The sequence below is a fragment of the Salmo salar genome, chromosome ssa12, assembly GCF_905237065.1.
Source record: "Salmo salar chromosome ssa12, Ssal_v3.1, whole genome shotgun sequence".
In the NCBI taxonomy this organism is placed as follows: domain Eukaryota; kingdom Metazoa; phylum Chordata; class Actinopteri; order Salmoniformes; family Salmonidae; genus Salmo; species Salmo salar.
Window position 1 is genome coordinate 90,556,817 of NC_059453.1, and position 23,228 is coordinate 90,580,044.

Here is a 23,228-nt window from a genome sequence, read left to right on the forward strand (position 1 = left end):
CTCCAGATAGTAGGGGAGAGACAGAGAGAGAGACAGTGATAATAACATTGACAAATACTGGCCAATAATGTACTTATATATTATTAATACATAAACCAAGACATCAGAATAGGTCATTCTATGTAAGAAAAAAATTATATCTAAACAAATCAATGACAAATAGGAAAACAGTTGCCTTTGAGAGAGAAACGAGAGAGAGAAAGATCGAGAGAGAAAGGGGCTGAGAGAAGGATGGATAGAGAGGAGCGACCAGGGCTACACTGGAGCCAGAGAAGCATGCAAGCCAACACAGGCTCCAGGATGGCACAAGCAGATCATTTGCTGACCCAACACACATATGGATACTACTATAAATACTACTATTGCTCGCACTACTACTATAATTACTACTGATACTATCACTACTACTATCAATACTACTATTACCAATACTACTATTACTCTTACTACTACTATCAATACTACTATTACTACCACTACTACTATCAATACTACTATTACTATCACTACTACCACTACTACTACTACTATCATTACTACTATCACTACTACTCTCACTACTACTATCAATACTACTACTACAGCTACTATAACTACTACTATCAATACTATCAATACTACTACTACTACCACTATCAATACTACTATCACTACTACTATCAATACTACTATCACTACTACTACTACTACTACTGCTACTATAACTATATGGAGTTCTAACTAGAACCAAAAGGGTTCTACATGTACCTGGAATCAAAAAGGGATCTTCAAAGGGTTCTCCTATGGGAACAGCCAAATAACCATTTTAGGTTCTAGATAGCATATTTTTTCATAAAAATTACATAAATATGTTACATTTACCAGTCAAGATTTCACCTCTTTGGTTGAAGGACTGAAGCAATTCCCGGCACTGTATTGGCATCAAATGGTATTTTATGTCCTCGGGCAATTGGTGTTTAATTGCATCTTGAAGACCCTCCACATCTACACTGGTTTAAGGAGAACACACTGAGTGATGCAGTGAAACAACAGAGAAACCTGACACTTTATAAACTGGTAGTGGGTAATAATCACGCAGACTATTTGTATTAACACAATTAATCAGAGAATCTGGTATAAAATGAACCTCGAGATCGACCAGTGACAGACTGATACACCTTAACAATTAAATGGACCTGTGACACAGACTGATACACCTTAACAATGAAATGGACCAGTGACACAGACTGATACACCTTAACAATGAAATGGACCTGTGACACAGACTGATACACCTTAACAATTAAATGGACCAGTGACACAGACTGATACACCTTAACAATTAAATGGACCTGTGACACAGACTGATACACGTTAACAATTAAATGGACCTGTGACACAGACTGATACACCTTAACAATGAAATGGACCAGTGACACAGACTGATACACCTTAACAATTAAATGGACCTGTGACACAGACTGATACACCTTAACAATGAAATGGACCTGTGACACAGACTGATACACCTTAACAATTAAATGGACCTGTGACACAGACTGATACACCTTAACAATTAAATGGACCTGTGACACAGACTGATACACCTTAACAATTAAATGGACCTGTGACACAGACTGATACACCTTAACAATTAAATGGACCTGTGACACAGACTGATACACCTTAACAATGAAATGGACCTGTGACACAGACTGATACACCTTAACAATTAAATGGACCTGTGACACAGACTGATACACCTTAACAATTAAATGGACCAGTGACACAGACTGATACACCTTAACAATGAAATGGACCAGTGACACAGACTGATACACCTTAACAATTAAATGGACCTGTGACACAGACTGATACACCTTAACAATGAAATGGACCAGTGACACAGACTGATACACCTTAACAATTAAATGGACCTGTGACACAGACTGATACACCTTAACAATTAAATGGACCTGTGACACAGACTGATACACCTTAACAATTAAATGGACCTGTGACACAGACTGATACACCTTAACAATGAAATGGACCAGTGACACAGACTGATACACCTTAACAATTAAATGGACCTGTGACACAGACTGATACACCTTAACAATGAAATGGACCTGTGACACAGACTGATACACCTTAACAATTAAATGGACCTGTGACACAGACTGATACACCTTAACAATTAAATGGACCTGTGACACAGACTGATACACCTTAACAATTAAATGGACCTGTGACACAGACTGATACACCTTAACAATTAAATGGACCTGTGACACAGACTGATACACCTTAACAATGAAATGGACCAGTGACACAGACTGATACACCTTAACAATTAAATGGACCTGTGACACAGACTGATACACCTTAACAATTAAATGGACCTGTGACACAGACTGATACACCTTAACAATTAAATGGACCAGTGACACAGACTGATACACCTTAACAATGAAATGGACCAGTGACACAGACTGATACACCTTAACAATTAAATGGACCTGTGACACAGACTGATACACCTTAACAATGAAATGGACCAGTGACACAGACTGATACACCTTAACAATTAAATGGACCTGTGACACAGACTGATACACCTTAACAATTAAATGGACCTGTGACACAGACTGATACACCTTAACAATTAAATGGACCTGTGACACAGACTGATACACCTTAACAATGAAATGGACCAGTGACACAGACTGATACACCTTAACAATTAAATGGACCTGTGACACAGACTGATACACCTTAACAATGAAATGGACCTGTGACACAGACTGATACACCTTAACAATTAAATGGACCTGTGACACAGACTGATACACCTTAACAATTAAATGGACCTGTGACACAGACTGATACACCTTAACAATTAAATGGACCTGTGACACAGACTGATACACCTTAACAATTAAATGGACCTGTGACACAGACTGATACACCTTAACAATTAAATGGACCTGTGACACAGACTGATACACCTTAACAATTAAATGGACCTGTGACACAGACTGATACACCTTAACAATTAAATGGACCAGTGACACAGACTGATACACCTTAACAATTAAATGGACCTGTGACACAGACTGATACACCTTAACAATTAAATGGACCTGTGACACAGACTGATACACCTTAACAATTAAATGGACCTGTGACACAGACTGATACACCTTAACAATTAAATGGACCTGTGACACAGACTGATACACCTTAACAATTAAATGGACCTGTGACACAGACTGATACACCTTAACAATTAAATGGACCTGTGACACAGACTGATACACCTTAACAATTAAATGGACCTGTGACACAGACTGATACACCTTAACAATTAAATGGACCTGTGACACAGACTGATACACCTTAACAATTAAATGGACCAGTGACACAGACTGATACACCTTAACAATTAAATGGACCTGTGACACAGACTGATACACCTTAACAATGAAATGGACCTGTGACACAGACTGATACACCTTAACAATTAAATGGACCAGTGACACAGACTGATACACCTTAACAATTAAATGGACCTGTGACACAGACTGATACACCTTAACAATTAAATGGACCTGTGACACAGACTGATACACCTTAACAATTAAATGGACCTGTGACACAGACTGATACACCTTAACAATTAAATGGACCTGTGACACAGACTGATACACCTTAACAATGAAATGGACCAGTGACACAGACTGATACACCTTAACAATTAAATGGACCTGTGACACAGACTGATACACCTTAACAATGAAATGGACCTGTGACACAGACTGATACACCTTAACAATTAAATGGACCTGTGATTCTGTGACCAGAATCAGTGAGATCTTTCCAAATGTGTATCCGACATCATTTTCTCCCATTACAACAAGGCCTTTAGTATACGTTTTTTAGTTTGTATACAACTTTAGACACCTCTGCAGTGATTTGCGAACCCTTTTGACTGTACAGCACCCTGAATGACGTTTATATAGTTGCTCCTCAAATTAATTCACGACGCCAACAACTTCAATGCTATGTGGAAACAATTGGCCGCTGCGTAAGACTGGAGTAACTGGTGGCTCTCAGACACGTTGTCTGGCACACTCCACGAACAAATGAGTCGCCCAAATTGCAGGATGAGGTCGAGGTAGTGTAACAAGTAGTGATGCTTTGGTACAAGTGCACTCTACCCCACAAGCAAAACTGTAGTTCGCCACATTTCTATGTTTTTTTTGCATGAGTAATGAATGCCTTTATATTTAGGAAACAGAAATGGCGGGATTTACACCTGTACATTCCCAATACAGCTACTTCCAGCTGCCAGCCAGCCTGCAATATGAAGATTACACTACCCCCTGCCACCAAATTACATGCACATACCAAAGAGCTATCATGCTATATGTTACCATGCAACTCATGCCAACTACACAATCTCAAGATAAAACATGTAATAGACTACAAGGCTAAATAAAATATCAGTCTGTGCCTGATGTTTCAGATATCATTCATTTAACGTTGCCTAATTAATGGTTGGATGAGGATAACTTCTGAAAGATTAGCAAAAGCACGAGGAATATTAAATGCCACGACCATCGCCCTGAACAATGCTAGCAGGCTAATCACACAATCTGAAGAAAATTAAAATAAAAGATAAGTTTAATATCCCGCTGGGCAAAATATCAGTCTGTGCCGATTGTTGATTATTAATTAAATGGACTAATAAGGATAACAAAAGCAAGGGGAATATTCCACTACACTTTTGCTAAATCACACGCACCCCCAGACTGAATCGAGCTAACGACGTTGTTAACCATTTAGAGAAAGGTGTCCAATGGAGTTCGCCATCTCTGAGCTTTAATTTAGCTAATGTTAGCAAGCACCATTCCCTTTTCATCTGAGACGCCTCTCATTCCAACTACAGAATCACCCCAAAAAGTATACATCCCAAGGCAAACTCTCAGTCCGTGCCTGCTGACAAACTAAAGGTGCATTCGACATAGCTAAACTCTCGCTCCCTCCCTAGACGAACTGTAGTTTTGTCCAGTGAAGCCTACGACCACTTAGCCACAAATACCATACCGTTAGCATCATGCTACCCATGCCATGCACCCACCGGTTAAGTAGCCTATCCAAAGAAACACACATATGGATTTCTGCACGTTGTTAATACTAAAATGTTTTGCTCTATAGCTACAATATCACTGATAATTTTACCAGAAAGAAAGATCAACGCAACAGACTGACATGTCAATTTGGCAACTGTTAGCTAACAGAATCCAAACAAGCTAACGTTAGTTAGTAGCTAGTGAAGAAAACCTGCAGTAGATATATAGAAGTATATAGTATATGGAATTAATGTTAGTACATATCTAGCAGCTGCTCAAAAATATTTAAAAATAAAATCCCCCGAAAAACAAAAATTAATAGCTCGAGTAGAACAGAAAGCTTCTTGGTGCAGAGCATCGCGTTAGTGGAAATCAAGTATGTTCTCAAGGGAGGCCTGGTTGTACATAGGTTCGAGTCACGTCGGGGACATTGTTAGAATTTTAGCTTTCCCTAACCTTTACCTAATTATCCTAACCTGCTGCGTTGTTTCTCGTAACGTGCTACGAAAAGTAACTTCTGCTAGTCAAAACCGACAGACCTGCCCTGACAACAGTCTTGGTTTCAACTATGAGATACAGCTCTCTTTCGCTCTGTCTCACACACACACCACACCACAGACCGTTTGGCGCCACCAACTACAGCGGTGTTCGGGTACTACTGTAAAGAAATACAGTAAGTTAAGAGTCATTTTTATAGGAGGCTTACAGTTACAGTTAATAACAGTATTTTTCAGCATTTTATCCACAATGCAGTGCAATCTACAGCATTAATGCTGTAACACACATTTACGGTATTATACTGCGCATTCTACAGTGTTTTACTGTTGAAATGACAGAAAAGTCTTACAGTGTACTTGTAGCAGATGTTGTAGGATGAGATGGATAACAGGTTCTGTCCGCACCTAGCTATCACTTTGGAGGGCAGCCGGCCTGCAGAGTGCTCATTGCCAGCCAGGAAGCCCTGTTCTTCCTCAAAAATATCCTAATAAATCCCTCAGAATATGTTACATCTTCATCCCATAATATTTAAGGCAGTATGATGTTACAGCTGTTGATGTTTAGACTTATAGTAGCCACCCAAACTAGGCCTATCTGAAATATGAAAAGGATCAATCAAATGACTAGATAGCCAATTGTTCTGGCTAAGATCTGTCAGTAGTATATTGCTAAACTGTATTTTATATGGGTGATAAAGGTAGGCCTACTCAGCCATGCAAAACTGGAGGGAATGAAACAAGTTCTTTCTGGTCACCAATCTGGATATGCACCTCTGAAATTATACCACCACCAAAAAGGGCCCTTTGGAGACTGGAAGGGCAATGGGGCTTGTGCTCTGTACTGTACTGTAGGGTTGCACGGGTCAGCTGGTTGTTCACCCGCATACGTCTGCAATTGCTAATAACACATCCGCAACCACCGGACAAGATGTGATAAAGTGAAGATCTTAGCCCTGCACCTGACCCACAGATATAGAACATGTGGTGTAGGCTACAGTCAGAGAGAGTGGAGCGAATCTTTTTGAACAATGGGTGCAGAATTATTTTTTGCAGATATGTTTTTTGCTTATAATTTCTGACATTTTTGGTAGGCTATTTGTTAGTCAAATTGTCTACATTCAGCTTTTCTTCTGTCATTATATGTTGCCCTAGAATAATAAAATAAAACCATGCTCACCAGAATAGTAATACATTTATAGAATGAATGCTTCAATGTAGTTGACATCGGTAAAGTATTCTGTCATCTCGGCTTCTTTTGCGGAGTAAAGATGTCTAGGGACCGGGAAGAAAATGTGACAATAAAATAAAAACAGGAAAGATTTTCAGTTTCCACATGAAGTCCATTTGTCCGGTTGTAAGGAAATAGAAAGCTGTGAAAACAACACAACATGTTTCTGATAAGATTTAAAGTTAACTTGGATGCATGTTTTATGTGGTTGAAATACTATCAGCTTTTCTGATGCTGATAAAGATAGCACCCCTACAGACGGTCCCTAACTTCGCATTCGCTCAAGATGTTGAAATAAATAAATCTGTCACGTCCTGACCCTAGTGAGATGTCATTTTCTATAGTAGAGTAGGGCAGGGCGTGACAGGGGGTGTTTTGGGTTGTTCTATGTTTTCTATTTCTATGTTTAAGTTCTAGTTTTTCTATTTCTATGTTGAGATTGTTTGGGGTTGATCTCTAATTGGAGGCAGCTGATCCTCATTGCCTCTGATTAGAGATCATATTTAAGTAGGGGTTTTTCTATTCCTGTTTTGTAGGTTATTATCTTTTGAGTAGTGTTTTTTCCTCTCTGCGTCACGGTTTGTTGTTTTTGTGTTTCAAGTATTTAAGTGTATTGCATTCCATTTTTACGTTTAATAAATATGTGGAACTACAAACACGCTGCATTTTGGTCCGATCCTTCAAACAGCCGTGACAAAATTATATTTCTCCACTCCTGTTCCCGAGTCAAAATGTACATTTGGTGTATCATTTTACAGCAAGAAATGCTTTATTAATATTAAGACTATGTGAGAGGCAATTTAATCCATCTGAACAGTAGGCTACAGTTCCCTTGACGTCCCATAGGCCTTTTCCTGTAGTACACAATAATCTCCTTAGTCTTGGTTACGTTGAGGGATAGGTTGTTATTCTGGCACCACCCGACTTCCTCCCTATAGGCTGTCTCGTCGTTGTCGGTGATCAGGCCTACCACTGTTGTGTCGCCTGCAAACTTAATGATGGTGTTGGAGTCATGCCTGGCCATGCAGTCGTAGGTGAACAGGGAGTACAGGACGGGACTGAGCACGCACCCCTGGAGAGCTCCAGTGTTGAGGATCAGCGTGGCAGATGTGTTGCTACCTACCCTCACCACCTGGGGGTGGCCGGTCAGGAAGTCAAATGGTGGATAATTTGAGCTGATGCTGAAAACAGTTATCCACATTTATAATTCATATTGTGTCGTATTATAGCATTGGCAGCACATTTGATTAGTTCAAAAGCAGCAACTGTCTAACTAGCCTTAAAAACTGTAATATCCTGTGGAGAATATTAGGAGGCAGAATACAGTGTATCCACCTAGGGCACAGTTAGATCTACAGTGGCTTATGAAAGTATCCCCCACCCCTTGGCATTTTTCCTATTTTGTTGCCTTACAACCTGTAATTAAAATACTTTTTTGGGGGGGGGTTGTATCATTTGATTTACACAACATGCCTACCACTTTGAAGATGCTAAATATTTTTTATTGTGAAACAAACAGGAAATAAGACCAAAAAAACTGAGCTTGAACGTGCATAACTATTCACCCCCCCAAGGTCAATACTTTGTAGAGCCACCTGTTTTTAGCAATTACAGCTGCAAGTCTCTTGGGGTATGTCTCTATAAGCTTGGCACATCTAGCCACTGGGATTTTTGCCCATTCTTCAAGGCAAAACTGCTCCAGCTCCTTCAAGCTGGATGGGTTCTGCTGGTGTACAGCAATCTTTAAGTCATACCACAGATTCTCAATTGGATTGAGGTCTGGGCTTTGACTAGGCCATTTCAAGACATTGAAATGTTTTCCCTTAAACCACTCGAGTGTTGCTTTAGCAGTATGCTTAGAGTCATTGTCCTGCTGGAAGTTGAACATCCGTCCCAGTCTCAAATCTCTGGAAGACTGAAACAGGTTTCCCTCAAGAATTTCCCTGTATTTAGTGCCATCCATCATTCCTTCAATTCTGACCAGTTTCCCAGTCCCTGCCGATGAAAAACATCCTCACAGCATGATGCTGCCACCACCATGCTTCACTGTGGGGATGGTGCTCTCGGGGTGATGAGAGATGTTTGCGCCAGACATAACGTTTTCCTTGATGGCCAAAAAGCTCAATTTTAGTCTCATCTGACCAGAGTACCTACTTCCATATGTTTGGGGAGTCTCCCACATGCCTGTTGGCGAACACCAAACTTATTTTTTTCTTTAAGCAATGGCTTTTTTCTGGCCACTCTTCCGTAAAGGTCAGCTCTGTGGAGTGTATGGCTTAAAGTGGTCCTATGGACAGATACTCCAATCTCCGCTGTGGAGCTTTGCAGCTCCTTCAGGGTTATCTTTGGTCTCTTTGTTGCCTCTCTGATTAATGCCCTCCTTGCCTGGTCTGTGAGTTTTGGTGGGCGGCCCTCTCATGGCAGGTATGTTGTGGCGCTATATTCTTTCAATTTTTTAATAATGGATTTAACGGTGCTCCGGGGGATGTTCAAAGTTTGTCCCTGACCTGTTTGGAGAGCTCCTTGGTCTTCATGGTGCTGCTTGCTTGGTGGTGCCCCTTGCTTAGTGGTGATGCCTACTCTGGGGCCTTTCAGAACAGGTGTATGTATACTGAGATCATGTGACAGACCATGTGACACGTAGATTGCACACAGGGGGAATTTATTTAACTAATTATGTGACTTCTGACCGTAATTGGTTGCACCAGATCTTATTTAGGGGCTTCATAGCAAAGGGGGTGAAAACATATGCACGCACCACTTTTCCGCTTTACTTTTTTTTTTAAACAAGTTATTATTTTCATTTAATTTCACCAATTTGGACTATTTTGTGTATGTCCATTACATTAAATCAAAATAAAAAAACAATTTAAATTACAGGTTGTAATGCAACAAAATAGGAAACATGCCAAGGGGGATGAATACTTTTGCAAGGCACTGTACCCATAACTACTGTAGGACACAGTTAGACCTACCCATAACTACTGTAGGACACAGTTAGACCTACCCATAACTACTATAGGACACAGTTAGACCTGCCCATAACTACTATAGGACACAGTTAGACCTACCCATAACTACTGTAGGACACAGTTAGACCTACCCATAACTACTATAGGACACAGTTAGACCTACCCATAATTACTGTAGGACACAGTTAGACCTACCCATAACTACTGTAGGACACAGTTAGACCTACCCATAACTACTATAGGACACAGTTAGACCTACCCATAATTACTGTAGGACACAGTTAGACCTACCCATAACTACTGTAGGACACAGTTAGACCTACCATAACTACTATAGGACACAGTTAGACCTACGCATAACTACTGTAGGACACAGTTAGACCTACGCATAACTACTGTAGGACACAGTTAGACCTACCCATAACTACTATAGGACACAGTTAGACCTACCCATAACTACTGTAGGACACAGTTAGACCTACCATAACTACTGTAGGACACAGTTAGACCTACCATAACTACTATAGGACACAGTTAGACCTACCCATAACTACTGTAGGACACAGTTAGACCTACCCATAACTACTTTCTCTCACTGATGAAGTTTGTCGCCACTGGCCTTGCACACACAAGCTGACAGGGGAGAAGAATTGGCTTCTAGCTGACTTCCTGTCCATGTTGTGAGAGAGTGTCAAAAGGTGTATTGGAGGCAAAGTCAGGTGCAGGAGAGCAGAGTATAATGAACAGGCACACTTTTATTATAGTTCCAAAAACGAGAGCACTACATAAATCAAACGCGCTCAAAAACAAAAGCGTGAAACTAACACCACATAACATGAAACAATTACACACAAAACATGATGGGAAACAGAGGGTTAAATACAAGTAGATTAATTGGGGAAATGAAAACCAGGTGTGTATGGAAACAAGACAAGACAAATGGATATATGAAAAATGGCTAGAAAGCCGGTGACGTCGATCGCCGAACGCCGCCCGAACAAGGAGAGGAGCCGACTTGGGCGGAAGTTGTGACAGAGAGCTAGGTTGCTGCCGTTGCTTTCAGCTGAGGAAATGTTCTGTGCAGTAGCAGGTTGAAAGGGGCTTGTATTTTCAGGTGGTTGGTTACAAAGCTCAGCATTTCCTAGATGGAGACTCAGCGAAACCAACTGCCGTTCTAGATAGATCTGCATTCTGGATACTGGGAAATGTAGGTCTGTTAGGTTACAAGATCATATTTGGCCTATATCAGATGAAAGATGCTGCTTGATTAATCCCCCAGAGGAGGAACCTTGCTCATATTGATGAGTTGATTGTGTTTTGGGAGGATCTCCAAGACCTTGGTATGATTTCACATCCAGATAGTTGACCATTACCTTTTAGAGGAGTTTGACGGCTGTGGTATTGTATCTGATGAAAATTAGAGGGTTTTTTCTGTAGATTTGACAGATGTCCACCTGATTGTGTGTTCAATAGTAAGAGTGAGACATACTGTGGATGAGTACAGGTCAGGATGTGGTTACCAGAGTAGATGAGCTGTGCTGACATCTGGCAGTCATCGTCTGGTGTCATGGTTTCAACAGGATACCTGATAAGTGAACAGCAGCCAAGGTTTCACTCTCAAGGGGAAAGTTCCTACACAAGAATAGGCCTTAATATGAAAGAACGATAAACCAATATCCCTAGCTTAGAATGAATTAAGAGACACAGCATGTTTCTGGTATGAGCCAACTGCTTTTTACACAACTCATTGTCTTGGTTTGTTGTTGAGGGCTTTTAGCAGCGGGAAGTCCGAGGCTGGTTATTACTAAGTCAATTTATCACCGAGCTGGCTATTACAAAACCAAAGGACTTCTGTCACAGAGAAATAGGTCGACGCTGTATGCCTACTGCTAGCAAGTTGTCCATTGAAGTAATTTTGTTTGCATAATATCCACAAACCTTAAGGTATTGAATTTTTAAATAATATTTCTTTTCAGGCTGTTTTAGTTTTGTTACTGTTGATATAGTAAGAAGGAATTGTGTTTGAACAGTAGTAGGTGGTGATGATTAACATGGGTAACAGGGATCCCGGGACTGTTCCGGGAACACACTTCACATTTCCAGGAAAAATACAATGACCTGGGAAATTGCTAAAAAAATGTCCCAATGCGGCACTAATGCCATTCCACAGAATAAACAACATGTGCAGCAGCAGATTAGCAGAAAACAGGTTGTCCCATGGAAGCCTTTAACCTAGCGTATTTACTTCACACAAAGTCACCAGAAATTCAAAGCACACGTATAATTGACACTGCCGGACTGCACACGCGACCCGAATGCAGTTAATAAACCCTACAGGAAAACCTTTAAAATAACGTGTTGCTCTTTGAGCTGTCATTGTGACTCTTCAGACAGTCACACCTGATAGGCATAGGCACAATTCATTACATGGAAATGGTTTGTCAAGATCGGTGTGGAAGACTGGGCTGCACAGAGCCCTGACCTCAACCCAACAAACACCTTTAGGATGAATTGGAACGCCGACTAACGAGCCAGGCTTAATCAGACAACATCAGTGCCCGACCTCAGAGTGGCGGCTGTTATAGCAGCAAAAGGGGGACAACTCCATTTTAATGGCCATGATTTTGTAATGAGATGTTCGACGAGCAGGTGCCCACATACTGTTTCCACTCTTCATCTCCCCGTTATTCATGAGCTTTATTATTTAGAGTTTAGATTGTATTAGGATCCCCATTAGCCGACGCCAATGGTAACATCTAGTCTTACTGGAGTCCGACACATAACGAAAAGCCATTCCAGACAAAATACTTTACAATTTACATATAATTTAAAGGGGCATAGAGTTGATCAGGCTGTTGATTGTGGCCTGTGGAATGTTGTCCCACTCCCCTTCAATGGCTGTGCGAAGCTGCTGGATATTGGCTGGAACTGGAACACGCTGTTGTACACATCCATCCAGAGCATCCCAAACATGCTCAATGGGTGACAGGCCTTGTGAGTATGCAGGCCATGGAAGAACTGGGCCATTTTCAACTTCCAGGAAATGTGTACAGATCCTTGCGACATGGGGCCGTACATTATCATGCTGAAACATGAGGTGATGGGGGCGGATGAATGGCATGACAATGGGCCTCGTCACGGTATCTCTGTGCATTCAAATTTCCATAGATAAAATGGAATTGTGTTTGGTATCCGTAGCTTATGCCTGCCCGTACCATAACCCCACCGCCACCATGGGGCACTCTGTTCACAACGTCCACAAGACGCCATACACGTGGTCTGTGGTTGTGAGGCCGGTTGGACGTACTGCCAAATTCTCTAAAATGACATTGGAGGCGGCTTATGGTAGAGAAATTAACTTTCAATTCTCTGGCAACAGCTCTGGTGGACATTCCCGCAGTCAGCATGTCAATTGCACGTTCTCTCAAAACTTGAGACATCTGTGGCTTTGTGTTGTGTCATAAAACTGCAAATTTTAGTGAGATCACAGGTGCATCTGTTTAATGATTATGCTGTTTAATGATCTTCTTGATATGCAATACCTGTCAGGTGGATGGATTATGTTGGTTTTTAATGCTTTAAATGGACACTTCCAATTTTTGGTGTATTTCCCGGGAATCTCTGGATAAATATGAATTATTTCCGGTATTTAAACTTGGTAGATTTTCAGGAAAATATTAATTTGTACTAGGTAGCTTCTGTATTGTTGTACACAATACGAACCAATGTGTAGTACTGCCTGTCTAGGGATTGGGAGGAGTGTACTGTCTAGTGAGTGTGTAGTACTGCCTGTCTAGGGATTGGGAGGAGTGTGCTGTCTAGTGAGTGTGTAGTACTGCCTGTCTAGGGACTGGGAGGAGTGTACTGTCTAGTGAGTGTGTAGTACTGCCTGTCTAGGGACTGTGAGGAGTGTGTACTGTCTAGTGAGTGTGTAGTACTGCCTGTCTAGGGACTGGGAGAAGTGTGTACTGTCTAGTGAGTGTGTATTACTGCCTGTCTAGGGATTGGGAGGAGTGTGTACTGTCTAGTGAGTGGGTAGTACTGCCTGTCTAGGGACTGGGAGAAGTGTGTACTGTCTAGTGAGTGTGTAGTACTGCCTGTCTAGGGACTGGGAGAAGTGTGTACTGTCTAGTGAGTGTGTAGTACTGCCTGTCTAGGGATTGGGAGGAGTGTGCTGTCTAGTGAGTGTGTAGTACTGCCTGTCTAGGGACTGGGAGAAGTGTGTACTGTCTAGTGAGTGTGTAGTACTGCCTGTCTAGGGACTGGGAGAAGTGTGTACTGTCTAGTGAGTGTGTAGTACTGCCTGTCTAGGGATTGGGAGGAGTGTGTACTGTCTAGTGAGTGTGTAGTACTGCCTGTCTAGGGACTGGGAGGAGTGTACTGTCTAGTGAGTGTGTAGTACTGCCTGTCTAGGGACTGGGAGGAGTGTGTACTGTCTAGTGAGTGTGTAGTACTGCCTGTCTAGGGACTGGGAGGAGTGTGTACTGTCTAGTGAGTGTGTACTAAACTGAGTGTGTAATTTCTAGTGAGTTTGTACTACAGTATTATGTAACAGATTAGTGTTGAGGGAAGGAGGCTGTAATCAAATGAAACAAGATAACAGATGGGCATTGAGCCTGCGGAAACAGCAAGGAGTAGCTAATCCTTTGTGTAATACTAAGCTACCAGTACTATACCGTTGAAAGGGTTTTCTTAAGCCTATACTGTACCTTTCAACCGCTGTAATTTGATAGTAGTCTATGTGATGTTCTTCCACATTGTAATTTTTAGCCTCTATAGTTAATATTCTAGGTTACCGATGTCAAGAAAGCATTATATTTTGTACTGATGTCAGCTCTTGCTCTTACTCGCTCCCCCGTCTCCCCAGCAGGTGGTCTAGTCACAGCTGATGAGTGTGATGATGATGATGATGGGAGGAGGCTACTGCAGCCGAAGGTGCAACCCCCCACGCCAGTGCTAGTACCCGTCTCCAGTCTCCAACCCCTGGTTCCTCTGCCAGCCCTGGTCCCACTTGGCACCACCTCTGGCCCCACCATGGCTAACCACCTGGAGCTTCTCAATGAGCTGCAGCAGCTGGACAAGGTGCCGAGCCTTGAGCGCCTGAGAGCTGCCCAGAAGCGCCGCACACAGCAGTTGAAGAGATGGGCCGTGTACGAGAAGGAGATGCAGAACAAGAAACGCAAGGCGGAAAAGAGAAGGAACGCTAATCATGCCACCGCCATGGAGGCCAAACGGCACGTATCGTTTGCTGCTAGTGTGGCGCTGCTAGAGGCCTCGGCACGGAACGATCCTGAAGAAGGTAAGAGGACAGGAGGAGAGAACACACACACACACACACACACACACACACACACACACACACACACACACACACACACACACACACACACACACACACACACACACACACACACACACACACACACACACACACACATACAAACACAAAATTAACCACGTTAAAAAATCTGTAAGAAGAAAGCCAGTGTCAGAGAAAGCACAAACCATTAGTTGGGTTGACTGTCAAAAGAGCTCATTCCACTCCAAATGAATCACCCCTAGGTCTATCATTAGCTTTTAAAGAGCTCATTCCACTCCAAATGAATCACCCCAAGGTCTATCATTAGCTTTTAAAGAGCCACTGAACATGCTGATTGGCACGTGTTTTTCTGTTGCTCATTAGAAAAACAAGATATCAGTCTTGGAGGTGTGTTTCCTGACCGATTCAGTTTGGTTAATGATGATTGTCCCTCATGAGACACTGTAGAAAGCTTATTTCACTTCCTTAAAATCCCCAGAATGAATCTAAGATAACTTAAGAAATCTGTAATTAATTTTGAAGTTTTGTACGAGGATGTTTTAGTTGTAACTAATGTGTTTGGTGCAGTATTTCTTATGTAAACAGTCAGAGCTGCTGTCTATGCTATTCGATAGAGAGCAGTCACCGCAGCTGTTCACCCCATGTTAGTGGGCAAATGGACATTGTCAAATCAAAAACAACAACATTCATTTACCCGGTGTGATGCACATATGTTCCAAACTCAGTGATGGATGAGACTGACTTTATGACTAAAATGATCCTATTTACACTTTGTTTCTGACTCATATCGATGCCACATGCCGTTTTCAAAGGGATTTGTAGCTTTTTAAAGGCAGTCGCTCTTTAATATAAGGAGTAGTCACAGGTGTTATTCTACAGATGAAGCCCAGTCAGTATGATGCTGCTACAATTATACTGAACAAAAATATGCAACAATTTCAATTATTTTACTGAGTTTGTATTTGTATTTATTATGAATCCCCATTAGTTCTTGCCAAGGCAGCAGCTACTCTTCCTGGGGTCCAGCAAAAGCTTTTTGTGCATATGGAACATTTCTGCGATCTTTTATTTCAGCTCATGAAACATGGGACCAACACTTTACATGTTGCCTTTATATTTTTGTTCAGTATAGATGTAGCTAGTGGGTAATACTGCCCAGTTGTTCAGACTTCCAGCAACCTATTTCCTGTGTAGTGCACAACTTTCGACTAGGGCCAATGGCACCCTATTTCCTATGTAGTGCACTCCTTTTTCCAGGGCCAATGGAAATTCAAACATTGCAGATTTGTTGATGCAACTGCATACTAATCAGTAACCAATTTATATATACAACTGACCTGTATGCTTATAGCCTACCTTAGATGTCCTCATGCTCTATCGCAGCTTGGATAGACAGTTTGTGCTGTGTAAAACCAGTCAATTAATGCCACATAATACAATCAGTCCACCGTCAAAACGATAGCTCACTAGGGATTGTTTCATTATGCAGACAATGCAGTCTAGCTTATCTGTTCAATGTTCACAGAAGGGAGTCACGGCCGCTGGGTCTCTGGCAGCTGTCAGCTTGGTGTTGGGAAGAGGAGTTGGAGAGCCGGCACTCTCTCTAGAGCAGGGATGGGCAACTTTGATGGGGTTGGGGCCACAAAACAACGTAATTCATCACAAGGGGCCGCCGTGGTTCGTGGGTCTGTGTACCTATGTCGCCCCTCCCCCACCTTGCGAGCAAAACATTTTAGCGACCCTCCCTCGTGACAGGGAAGAGAAACAATTTACTTTTTAGTAAGTTGAGACCCCGACTAAGTTCCTAAACAATATTTAACACAAAATGAAAATATATATTACATTTTTTTCAGAACTCAACTTACTGTTGACAGTTAGAATAATAGAATACACAAGGTGACATTTAGAACATTTGGTTGTGCATCAGAGGTCACTCAATTAGCCCATGTCAGCTATTTTTTGTTGTTGATTGGTAAGTTAGGCTAGCGGCCAGCCATCTGAACTTGAGTCGTCATAATGCTGCATCAAATGTACATTATCCTAGGGGCGTTGGCAGACACAATGTAAATAACTTAATTTATGTCCCCCTAATTGCCCTGAATACCTCTGTTGATCCTACAGCTATTGTAAGCAGTAGTCATGAGCCTATGAACCAGAGTTACACTGTTAGCACTGAGGTGGTGTGCCCTAATAGGAAGACTACTTTATGCAGCTCACCCTGCACTATCAGCTCCAATGTAAATAACATGAGTAAGTCTACTTCTGATAAGCTTCCCAGTAAAGCATTAAAAACAATCAAGCAACCCAGAAAAGTGCTAAAAATAGCCCATATTAACACATGCAGCCTAAGAACCAAGGTCCATAAAGTCAATAACTTGCTTGTAACGGATGACACTCATCTCTGAAACTCACTTAGATAATAAGTTTGATGATACAGTGGTAGCAATACATGGTTATAACATCTACCGAAATGACAGAAATGCCAAAAAGGGCGGTGTTGCGGTCTATTGTCACGACTTCCACCGAGGGTGGTTCCTCTCCCTGTTCGGGCGGTGCTCGGCGGTCGGCATCGCCGGCCTACTAGCCGTCACCGATCCATTTTTATTTTTCCGTTTGTTTTGTCTTTGGTTTTTTCACACCTGGTTTCATTTGCTTTAATTTCTGTGTGTATATTCTACCCCTGTTGCCTGCTTAGGTTTGTGCAGGATTATTTGTCTCAGGTTGCTTGTTGAGGTTGTGCCTCAGTTTATTTCACGTATATACCGATTGTGTATAAGTTTGAGGAGCGTTGTTTTTTCCTCCTTCCTTGAATAACTGTATTCTCTATTTGTCATGGGCGTTGTTATTGGTATTGTACCTGTCTTTTTGTTGTGGACTTGCCTATTAAAAGACCCTCCTTGGACATCTCTGCTCTCCTGCACTTGACTCCTTCCCCTACCTCAATATCAAACCTAACATCTCTTCAGAACCACATTCCTGTAAATCTTAGAGCCGATCTAATGTTAAATACTGTTGAAGTAATATGGCTACAGGTTCATCTGCCTCACATAAAGCCCATTCTGGTGGCAAGCTGCTGTAGACCACCAAGTGCTAACAGTCAGTGTTTGGATGACATGTGTGAAATGCTTGATACTGTATGTGATATCACCAGAGAAGTATATTTTTGACTGACTGCCCTGTCAAGAAAAAAAGTTCAGAAAATGACTGTAAAAACTGTTAAATCTCCTTGGATTGATGAGGAATTTAAAATTGGATGGTTGAGAGGGATGAGACAAAAGGTCTGGCAGCCCCAACTGATTGGGTTCACCAACTACTTCTCTGATAGAGTTCAATGTGTCAAATCGGATGGCCTGTTGTCCGGGCCTCTGGTAGTCTCTATGGGGGTGCCACAGGGTTCAATTCTTGGGCCAACTCTTTTCTCTGTATACATCAATGATGTCGCTCCTGCTGCTGGTGAGTCTCTGATCCACCTCTACGCAGACGACACCATTCTGTATACTTCTGGCCCTTCTTTGGACACTGTGTTAACAAACCTCCAGATGAGCTTCAATGCCATACAACTCTCCTTCCGTGGCCTCCAACTGCTCTTAAATACAAGTAAAACTAAATGCATGCTCTTCAACCAATCGCTGCCTGCACCTGCCCGCCCGTCCAGCATCACTACTTCGGACGGTTCTTACTTAGAATATGTGGACAACTACAAATACCTAGGTGTCTGGTTAGACTGTAAGCTCTCCTTCCAGACTCACATCAAACATCTCCAATCCAAAGTTAAATCTAGAATTGGCTTCCTATTTCGCAACAAAGCATCCTTCACTCATGCTGCCAAACATACCCTCATAAAACTGACCATCCTACCGATCCTCGACTTCGGCGATGTCATTTACAAAATAGCCTCCAATACCCTACTCAACAAACTGGATGCAGTCTATCACAGTGCCATCCATTTTGTCACCAAAGCCCCATATACTACCCACCACTGCAACCTGTACGCTCTCGTTGGCTGGCCCTCGCTTCATACTCGTCACCAAACCCACTGGCTCCAGGTCATCTACAAGACCCTGCTAGGTAAAGTCCCCCCTTATCTCAGCTCACTGGTCACCATAGCAGCACCCACCTGTAGCACGCGCTCCAGCAGGTATATCTCTCTGGTCACCCCCAAAGCCAATTCCTCCTTTGGCAGTCTCTCCTTCCAGTTCCCTGCTGCCAATGACTGGAACGAACTACAAAAATCTCTGAAACTGGAAACACTTATCTCCCTCACTAGCTTTAAGCACCAGCTGTCAGAGCAGCTCACAGATCACTGCACCTGTACATAGCCCATCTATAATTTAGCCTAAACAACTACCCCTTCCCCTACTGTATTTATTTATTTTGCTCCTTTGCACCCCATTATTTCTATTTCTACTTTGCACTTTCTTCCACTGCAAATCTACCATTCCAGTGTTTTACTTGCTATATTGTATTTACTTTGCCACCATGGCCTTTTTTGCCTTTACCTCCCTTATCTCACCTCATTTGCTCACATTGTATATAGACTTATTTTTGTATTATTGACTGTATGTTTGTTTATTCCATGTGTAACTCTGTGTTGTTGTATGTGTCTAACTGCTTTGCTTTATCTTGGCCAGGTCGCAGTTGTAAATGAGAACTTGTTCTCAACTAGCCTACCTGGTTAAATAAAGGGGAAATATTTTTTTTTTTTTTAAATACTGCAAATTAAGAAATCATGTGACTAAATAAAAATAAACTACTATTAAACAAAGAATAAATGATATAAAGAATGATATTAAACAAAGATAAATGATATAAAGAATGATAGTAAAAAGCTTTGGAGCACCTTAAATTAAGTTTGTGGGAAAAAAGCCAACTCGGCTCCTTCATTCATTGAATGAGATGCTCATTCATCACAAAACACACTCATATTGCCAACTACTTTAATGACTTTATCATTGGCAAGATAAGCAAACTTAAGGATGACATGCCAGCAACAAACGCTGACACTACACATCCAAGTATATCTGACCAAATTATGAAAGACAAGAATTGTACTTTTGATTCTGTAAAGTGAATGTGGAAGAGGTGAATTCTGTTTTGTTGTCTATCAACAGTGACAAGCCACCGCGATCTGACAATCTGGATGGAAAATTCATGAGGATAATAGCGGACGATAGTGCCACTCCTATTTGCCACATCTTCAGTTTAAGCCTACTAGAAAGCCCTCAGGCCTGGAGGGAAGTTAAAGTAATTCCACTAACCAAGAATAGTAATGCCCCCTTTACTGGCTCAAATAGCCCACCAATCAGCCTGTTACCAACCTTTAGTAAACTTCTGGAAAAAATGGTGTTTGACCAGATACAATGCTATTTCATAGTGAACAAAATGACAACAGACTTTCAGTACGCTTATAGGGAAAGACACTCAACAAGCACAGCACTTACACAAATGACTGATGATTGGCTAAGAGAAATTGATGATAAAATGATTGTGGGGGCTGTCTTGTTAGACTTCAATGCGGCTTTTGACATTATCGATCATAGTCTGCTGCTGGAAAAACATATATGTTATGGCTTTACACCCCAGGCTATAATGTGGATAAAGTGTTATTTATCTAACAGAACACAGAGGGTGTTCTTTAATGGAAGCCTCTCACACATAATCCAGGTAGAATCAGGAATTCCCCAGGGCAGCTGTCTAGGCCCCTTACTTTTTTCAATCTTTACTAACGATATGCCTTGGGCTTTGAGTAAGACCAGTGTGTCTAAGTATGCAGATGACTCAACACTATACACGTCAGCTACTACAGCGACTGAAATGACTGCAACACTTAACAAAGAGCTGCAGTTAGTTTCAGAGTGGGTAGCAAGGAATAAGCTAGTGCTAAAGATGTCTAAAACTAAAAGCATTGTATTTGGGACAAATCATTCACTAAACCCTAAACCTCAACTGCATCAAGTAATGAGTAATGTGGAAATTGAGCAAGTTGAGGTGACCAAACTGCTTGGAGTAACCCTGGATTGTAAACTGTCATGGTCAAAACATATTGATACAACAGTAGCTAAGATGGGGAGAAGTCTCTCCATAATAAAGCGCTGCTCTGCCTTCTTAAAAACACTGTCAACAAGGCAGGTCCTAAATGCCCTAGTTTTGTCACACCTAGACTACTGTTCAGTAGTGTGGTCAAGTGCCACAAAGAGGTACTTGGGAAAATTGCAGTTGGCTTAGAACAGGGCAGCACGGCTGGCCCTTAAAAGTACACTGGAGAGCTAACTTTAATGACATGCATGTCAATCTCTCATGGCTCAAAGTGGAAGAGAGATTGACTTCATCATTACTTGTTTTTGTAAGAGGTGATGACAAGCTGAATGTACCGAGCTGTGTGCCAGTAGTTTAAACAGACAGCTCGGTACATTCAGCTTCTCAACACCTCTTACAAAAACAATTAATGATGAAGTCAATCTCTCTTCCACTTTGAGCCATGAGACATTGACATGCATGTCATTAATGTTAGCTCTTGGACACCCATTCATACCCCACAAGACATGTCACCAGAGGTGTCTTCACAGTCCCCAAGTCCAGAACAGACTATGGGAGGCGCACAGTACTACATAGAGCCATGACTACATGGAACTCTATTCCACATCAGGTAACTGATGTAAGCAGTAGAATCAGATTTAAAAAGCAGGTAAAAATACACCTTATGGAACAACGGGGACTGTGAAGAGACACACATTGTGATATTGTTGTATGGTGGTATTGAACATGTTGTGCTGTGGACATGTGGTGGTGTAAGGGTGTTATATGGTGTACTGTTTTATCTTTAGTTCATTCAGTACAAACATAGTTCACTGTTTTATCTGTTGTTTTATATGTAATGTGGGCGCTTTGATGTGTTTGGGCTGTTGTTTGGTGTATTGTGTTGTTGCAGGGCTGTTTAGTAGTGTGTGTGTGTGTGTGTGTGTGTGTGTGTGTGTGTGTGTGTGTGTGTGTGTGTGTGTGTATATGTTGTCTCTAGAGTGTAAACATTGTGCTTGGTGTGACTGAGAGTGAGACCCAGTCAATCAGGCCCTGTGGCAGCTGGCTAATTGAGGATTGTTGGATTTTCTTAATCTGGGTTCCGTCCCTCTGTTATGCTCTGTTCTGTTCTGTTCTACTCTGTTATGTTATGTTCTACTCTGCTCTGTTCTGGTCTACTCTGTTCTGTTCGGTTCTGTTCTACTCTGTTCTGTTCGGTTCTGTTCTACTCTGCTCTGTTCTGTTCTACTCTGTTATGCTCTGTTCTACTCTGTTATGTTCTAATCTGTTCTGTTCTCCTCTGTTCTGTTCTACTCTGCTCTGTTCTGTTCTCCTCTGCTCTGGTTTGTTCTACTATGTTCTACTCTGTTCTGTTCTAATCTGTTCTGTTCTAATCTGTTCTGTTCTACTCTGTTCTGTTCTGTTCTACTCTGTTCTGTTCTGTTCTACTCTGTTCTGTTCTACTCTGTTCTCTTCTCCTCTGTTCTGTTCTCCTCTGCTCTGTTCTGTTCTCCTCTGCTCTGTTCTGTTCTACTCTGTTCTGTTCTACTCTGTTATGTTCTCCTCTGCTCTGTTCTGTTCTACTCTGCTCTGTTCTGTTCTACTCTGTTCTGTTCTACTCTGCTCTGTTCTGTTCTACTCTGTTCTGGTCTGTTCTACTCTGTTATGTTCTGTTCTACTCTGTTCTGTTCTACTCTGTTCTGTTCTGTTCTACTCTGTTCTGTTCTACTCTGCTCTGTTCTGTTCTACTCTGCTCTGTTCTGTTCTACTCTGTTCTGTTCTACTCTGTTATGTTCTGTTCTACTCTGTTATGTTCTGTTCTACTCTGTTCTGTTCTCCTCTGCTCTGTTCTGTTCTACTATGTTCTGTTCTGTTCTCCTCTGCTCTGTTCTGTTCTCCTCTGCTCTGTTCTGTTCTACTATGTTCTGTTCTGTTCTCCTCTGCTCTGTTCTGTTCTACTCTGCTCTGTTCTGTTCTACTCTGTTCTGTTCTACTCTGCTCTGTTCTGTTCTACTCTGTTCTGTTCTGTTCTACTCTGTTCTGTTCTCCTCTGTTCTGTTCTGTTCTCCTCTGTTCTGT

The 23,228-nt window shown here is 41.7% G+C and overlaps 1 protein-coding gene across 2 annotated transcripts in view; it reads left to right on the forward strand.

Annotated features, from left to right (window-relative positions):
- LOC106566123 (protein phosphatase 1 regulatory inhibitor subunit 16B) overlaps positions 1–23,228 on the forward strand; it is a 180,051-nt gene that overhangs the window by 42,274 nt on the left and 114,549 nt on the right. Inside the window, exon 2 of one of the 2 annotated variants that reach the window (XM_045691909.1) lies at positions 14,682–15,113. In XM_045691909.1, coding sequence (XP_045547865.1) covers positions 14,849–15,113 — 265 coding nt within the window. In that variant the 5' untranslated portion in view covers positions 14,682–14,848. The remainder of the gene's footprint in view (positions 1–14,681; positions 15,114–23,228) is intronic. The other variant, XM_014133975.2, reaches the window with a different exon arrangement.